Below are 6,921 nucleotides of genomic sequence, written 5' to 3' on the forward strand. Positions count from 1 at the left end.
ATATATATATATATATATATATATATATATTGAAAAGGCCTTGGGCCAGCATGACTCTGGGCTGATTAGCCCAATTCATTCAACTGGGCTGAGCTGAGGCCCAAGACCAATAAATTAAGTGGAAATAGTAATGAAAGCTAGAAAAAAAAAATTCCTAAAAATATAACTCCAAACAGTTTTTATTTTATTTTATTTTAATTTTAACGAAAATTAACGTGACAGATGATGTGTAAAAATTGAAATACATACATCAAATCATTTATAACATCCGTGACTTGATATAGTAGCTGTCGTGTCTAAATTAACTACGTAAATGATTTTAACGACATCTTTACAAATAAAATAAATTAAAATGATCCGTTATCCATATAATTGGTACTCGACAATATTTTTGTTTTATTTAAATAATATATATATATATATACACATTAATAACAAAAAAAAAAAAAAAAAANAAACTATACAAAATCTTGAAAACTGTATTAATAAATGAGCGTAATATTGAAAATGTTGATGAGGGAGGTGTTTGTTTTTAATGAATCAACCAAAATTTATGATGTTCTTCTGGTAAAAATTGACTATGGCCGGAGATTCTCCGACGACTCTAGAAGTTCTTCCAAATAATCAGGCCCAAGATCTTCCAAAACAACCACATTATTCACAATCTTTCCACTCCCATCTCTTTCTTTGCTCTTTCTCCTTGTGAATTTCTTCCTCATCGAGTGTTTTCTCTTCAGCGCCACCACCGGAGATCCACCGTCGCCGCCGTTTTCACTGGAGTTTATCATCTCCATCTCCTTCAGCGATTCCTGAACTCTTTCCACCGGAAAATTAAGAACGGCGGCGGAACCCCTCATTGAAAAAGCAGCTTGATCATAGGCTAAAGCAGCCGCCTCGGCGCTGTCGAATGTTCCGAGCCAAACCCGAGCCCCATTTCGGGTCGAGTCCCGTATTTCCGCCGCGAATTTTCCCCATGGCCGCCGGCGGACTCCTCTGTAGGATTTTCGCTTGTGGGGTTCTTCTTCTCCGAGGGAATCGACCTCCTCGTCTTTGATCGGAGCCTGCCGGAGGGAAATCTCCGGTGGGTACCCGGCAGCCTCGGAGATTAAGCTGTGAAGGAGCATTTCGCCGGAATCATTCTCGTTGAAGGGCAGAGAGTCGTCGTTGATTTGGAAGCCTTCCCATTGCAGCGATTCGAAGGAGCCGAAGGAAGATTCCGGCGAGAAATCGGCGTTTTGGGAGTGAAAGAACGAAGAATTCATTGAAATTTTGGAAGAAATGATGAAGGGGAATTGTGATTCATGAAAGGAGGCGGCTACTCCTCTGTTTCTTTCGGACAGGGAGATGGCTCCATTGCTTTAAATAAATACCAAATGCCTTACTAATTGGAAACAAAAAGAAAAAAAAAAAAAATCTCTAAAATATATAATTACGGGAGAGATCTCACCATCCACCTCTTTTGGTCAACCTCTTTAGGTCCAACAATCTCATTGGGACACACTGCATCCACCTTCCTTGAAGGCCCAGTGTCCTTGTTGGGACATCGAGTATCCACCCCTGATTCATCCTCTTTGGGGATGCAGTGTTCTCATTGGGACATGGGGCATCCACCCCCTTAAGATCCACTCTCTTTGGGAGCTAACGTCCTCGTTGGGACATTGCTTGGTGTCTGGTTTTGTCCGACTTGGCACCACTGCATAGATATACTAGAGAGAGATTTTCACACTCAGAATGCTTTATTACTCTCAGATGAATGTGGGATCTGACACTACTATTTTGATCTATAGGATTGGAAACAACTAAACCTTTAAACTTTCTTCAAATTTAAGATGTGATGGGTCATCCTCGAGATGTCAAATGGCTCTACGAAAGACCCATCAACCTGTTATCTCGACATTCCTTCAAGTCATTGAACGCATTTCGATTTTAATTTCGAACGCTATTTTCAAAATTTATGTCAAATATCATTTACTTTTAATATTAATGAAAAAATGGGATTTCTTGGGAGATACACCAAGAAACAAAGCATAGAAGGGTAATTGGAAAACGTGGTCAATAGGGAGGTTTGAAAAGAAATTAAGGGGTAGTGGCCAAGTCAAAGTGGAAGAAAGGAAAATGATGACGTCATCTGATGACTTTTTGTTTTCCTTCTTAGATTCGTTGTACACGTGTAATTGGTTGGCGATGACGTGGCGTTTTGTGTTCAGTTCATGTAGACCAATAGTTGTTTGGATGGGGAAATTCTTTTTAAGTGACGGTTGAGAGGGAGCATGTGATCCTCAACTGAAACACACATTCCAAACTTTCTAGAACCCCCTCCCCCCTCTCTATCACGTTATAAATCGAGTTCTCGAGATAAGAGTTCGATCCCCATATATCACATAGATGGATCTGCACGGGTTTATTGAAAAAAAGGGTATTATGAGTATACATCGAGCTTAAACTAAATCATAACTAATTTGGTGTGGTTCGATCTGGTTGACCTAGACGATAAGATCAAGTTTAGAGTGTGCTCTAGGCCCCACTGGGTCTAGTCAGCCTCGACCAACCTATGTGTTGGGGTTCACTTAGGCTAGTCTCATGATTAGGGACATGTAACCCCTCAAGTCCATTGCTAATAGATATTGTCTACTTTGGTTTATGATGTATTGTTATCAGCCTCACGGTTTTAAAACGCATTTATTAGGGAGAGATTCTCATACCCTTACAAGAAATTCTTTGTTCTCCTCTCCAACTGATGTGAGATCTGACAATCCACCCCCATTGGGCCTAATGTCCTCACTGGCACACTGCTCGATGTCTGCCTTTGATACCATTTGTAACAGCCCAAACCCACCACTAACAGATATTGTCTACTTTGACCCATTACGCATCTCATCAGCCTCATAGTTTTGAAACACATCTATTAAGGAGAGGTTTTCACACCTTAATAAAGAATGATTTGTTCACCTCTCTCTTACAATCCATGAGGTTGACAATGATACGTAACGGGTCAAAGCGGACAATATCTGTTAGCGATAGTGATGGGCTTGGGCTGTTATAAATGGTATCAGAGCCAGACACTAAGCAATGTGCTAGACGCTGGGCCTCTAAGGGGGATAAATTGTGAAATCCCACGTCGGTTGGAGAGGGAAACAAAACATTTCTTATAAGAGTGTGGAAACCTCAAAGGCGAAACCGAACCTTTCTTAACTAATTAATTGAGTGTATACTGAATCAACGAGATTATACGATTAGGAGAACCGCATATATTAGCATACTTTCTTGCTTTCATTGTAATAAGGAAAATTTGAAATAATTGTAGAGAGAGAGATGATTTACCAATTGCAATATTCCTCACGTCTCTTATCCTACTTTATGTGTAGCAAAAAATTGGTGGTTTCATGTAAAATGAGTACACAAATAATCAAGAATTGCTGCCTAGATATCCATTATTGATACCTAAAAGCATAACCCAAATAAAAACATTAACCCTTCAAAGTGTTCATACCAAAAAACAAAACAAACCCTCTTCTAGAACCCTAATTTCTCTTCAAAATCATTCTTCTTTCTAATCACATTTGAAAATTCCTCAAATGGGTAGACTTTGATTATCCAAATACAGCCCCCCTCAAGAACTTTCTGTCTTTTTATCTTTTAACTCGCATGCCCTCTAAGAAGAAAGCGAGAGGTCGAAAACGACCATTCAAATCTATAAACAGTGGAAGAACATCTCTCAGATGGATATAAGATGCTTCTCGTTCTAGTCTCTTTTACAAATCTTAGATTTACTAACAAGAGTGTTTTAATACTTTCTCCACTACTTTGAATTCGATACGAGAATCTGTTTTCCTATTTTAACGAGTAGTTCTACGTCAAGAATTTTTTTTTAAAAAAAATCCCGACCTCCAAAAGAAATAAGCTGAGGATCGTTGGTATATATATATATATATTTTTTTTTTGTAAGTATTTGTCGTAAAAAAATAAAATATTTACCCAATGATATTTAAAATTATCAATAATTTAAAGGTTGGTAGCCATCTAATCATAATTAGAGTATTTATAATTAGTCATCAAAATTGTTAGAGATTAGTCTATTCTTAATTTTTTTTTTTGAGGGTTATTTCAATGATTAAATATTGTATATCTATGTTTAAATAAGAAAATAAAAGTAGACTACGTGGATTGCCAACGTGGCAATGAGTTGAAATTTTTAGGGTTTCAAAGTAGTCTTGAAAATGGGATTGGAATTGTTTTGAGGAAACTTCTTTTAACATGTCAGCATTTCTTGCTTCATTTTCCCTTGGGAGGAGACAAAATCACAAAACTATATGTTTCTCTCTCCTCTTTGGTGCCACGTCATATCTTTATGTGTGAGAAAATGACACCCAATACTAAGGTAATTAAAATATATATCTCATTTGGATCCTCGAATGCGTTCATATTAAGATGTCTGATATTGAGCTCGTTACGTATAACTTTGTTCTCCTTTTCAATTAATGTAAGATCTCACAATCTATTCTCTTTGAAGGCTTGATGTCTGGCTTTGATACTATTTGTAAGGGCTCAAAGCCACCGCTAGCCGATATCATATCTATAAAAAATAAAAAAATAATAATTACAAGAGTAAAATTCGACTTTCCTTTTTACTCTTCTATTAATTACTTAATTAATGAAAAAGGAAATTGTGGGGGTAATTTCTTGATTTGAATAATCAAATATGGTGTTTTGTTTTTGTGGTGGGTGGAAAAGCCAAAAATTAAAAGGAAAAAAACTATATATTATAAAAAATATATATATAATTTCTTGAATCACATGTGACATAATATTTATTTATTTATTCAAATATTGTTTTAGTGAATAAAATAAATATAGCCACCAACCTAATAAATACATGTAATGAAAATTCTCATCTTGACCAGTCAACTTTTTATTTTTTACTTTTGAATTTATTGGATAATAATTTAATGTTCATAAGTTTCCAAAATTTTAAATTTTTGTTCTTTAAAATTAAATACCAAATTGTATATATTTTTTTAAAAATATAGTGTAGAGACAAGCAAGTTCATCAAATTGGGAAAATTAAGGATGAAATTATTGGTTTTTTTTTTTGTCTGACTTTTTATTGTTAGGCAAGTGATGATGTATATTGATACAAAGTAGATGGGCAGATTCAGTTTATTTGCACTATGCTTTTCTCTTGCTTTTTCCAACGTCTTCAACCTACCTAACTTAAACGCTTCGGATACTATTAAATAACTGATCCGTGTGTGTCTTAAAATCTTCACGTTTCGATAAACCTCTTTCTGTGCTTTTAAGTTCACACTTGTTAAACGACTTATGAGATCGAGATTTAGATTCACAATCTCAAATTAACATCCTACAAACCCTAATGATTTTTCTAGTATCGTCACGTATTACCGTTAGTCTCACAGTCATAAAACGTGTCCACTAGAGAAAAGTTTTCATACCCTTGTAAAGAATACTTCGTTTCTTTCTCTAACCAATGTGGGATCTCACAATCCACCCTTCTTGGAGGCCCATCGTTCTCGTTGGCACACCGCCCGATATCTGACTTGGATACCATTTGTAACAGTCCTACCGCTAGTAGATATTGTTCACTTTGGCTTGCTACATATCGCTGTCAATCTCACAGTTTTAAAATGCGTCTACTAAAGTGAGGTTTCCACACCCTTATAAGAAATGTTTCGTTCTCTTCTCCATCCAATGTAGGATCTCACAATCCCCTATATAACAATACTGAATGTGGAACTGTGTTTAGGGTTTTATTAGCGTTTCTTTAGTTGAATGTCTGTAATTTGATAGTCGTGTTCTTCACTCGTTCGTATTCAATTTCATTGTTCTATCACTTAGAGCGTTGGATCGTCGGTGATGGAATGATTTTACTAGCAATAGTTGATTTGTGACTTCGTTTTGACTATTGGTAGGGTTGAAAAAATGACTTCTTTCAAAATGAGATTGACCCAAAATTTTTGACATAAGGTTGGCACCCAAAATGGATAATATAATTTAATTTCTTATAAAAGAATTACGATTGGGTTAGTCTAATTCCACTTAATCAAATTAAAGTTTTAATTTTTATTATAATTTTCAAATTATTAAAAAAAATGGTATATAAAAATTAATTTTTTATGATGTTCCAAATGAGTGTAATTACGGTTCTGGCCAATTAAAAAGTCAAAATTGAATTTTGACACCTGATGACTCTGACATTTTTTTGCATCTCCTACGACATAATCACAGTACTTACTCTTCACTTCTTAAGAGTGAAGACTATCCTTACATACCAGTACGAGTTATTCTACCATGTTTTGTCTTTACTCACATATATCACAGGAAAATTTTCAAGAGATTATTCAACGTATAATTGCTCCAAGTAAAACACGTTCAACTATGAAGTTTCTATAATTGAGCTACTGAAAAAGAAGGTGACTTTCAATTGTTTGAAGATTTTGTTAGTCATCCTATCAAGATCAGTGTCATTCGACTGTGGTCTCGATTCATTCGTATACCTCTTATTTACAAGGTATTTAAATTGAAATTTACTCGTAAATACTTTTTGTAGGTGCCAATTCCGAAGCCCCGAGTGGTTTTAAAATGCCCCTCATGGACCCACATCCCTCCATCACACAAATAACCTAATTAAATGAACCAAATATAAATTAATCAAAGTTATTAACCCATAAAAAAGAATTAGTAAAAGGAAAGTGATGTGGAATATATACTATGATATGACTCCTAAATCTTAGCTAGATTTTGTTTTTTATTTTCTTTGTCTTCAAATAATAAGGTACATGAATCTCATTATTCAACTTTATAGAATTAAATTAACTGATATATATATATATATATATATATATATATATATATATATATATATATATATATATATATATATATATATATATATATATATATATA

At 34.8% G+C, this 6,921-nt stretch overlaps 1 protein-coding gene across 1 annotated transcript; it reads right to left on the minus strand.

The window, feature by feature from the left end:
- Positions 1-468: 468 nt before the first annotated feature.
- Positions 469-1,316, minus strand: LOC111806709 (ethylene-responsive transcription factor 1B-like). The gene has a single exon (XM_023692133.1). It carries the CDS (start codon positions 1,260-1,262, stop codon positions 579-581), a length of 684 nt encoding a protein of 227 aa, XP_023547901.1. The 5' UTR covers positions 1,263-1,316; the 3' UTR covers positions 469-578.
- Between the last annotated feature and the right edge of the window lie 5,605 nt (positions 1,317-6,921).

Source organism: Cucurbita pepo, chromosome LG12 (assembly GCF_002806865.2).
Source record: "Cucurbita pepo subsp. pepo cultivar mu-cu-16 chromosome LG12, ASM280686v2, whole genome shotgun sequence".
Taxonomy (NCBI): domain Eukaryota; kingdom Viridiplantae; phylum Streptophyta; class Magnoliopsida; order Cucurbitales; family Cucurbitaceae; genus Cucurbita; species Cucurbita pepo.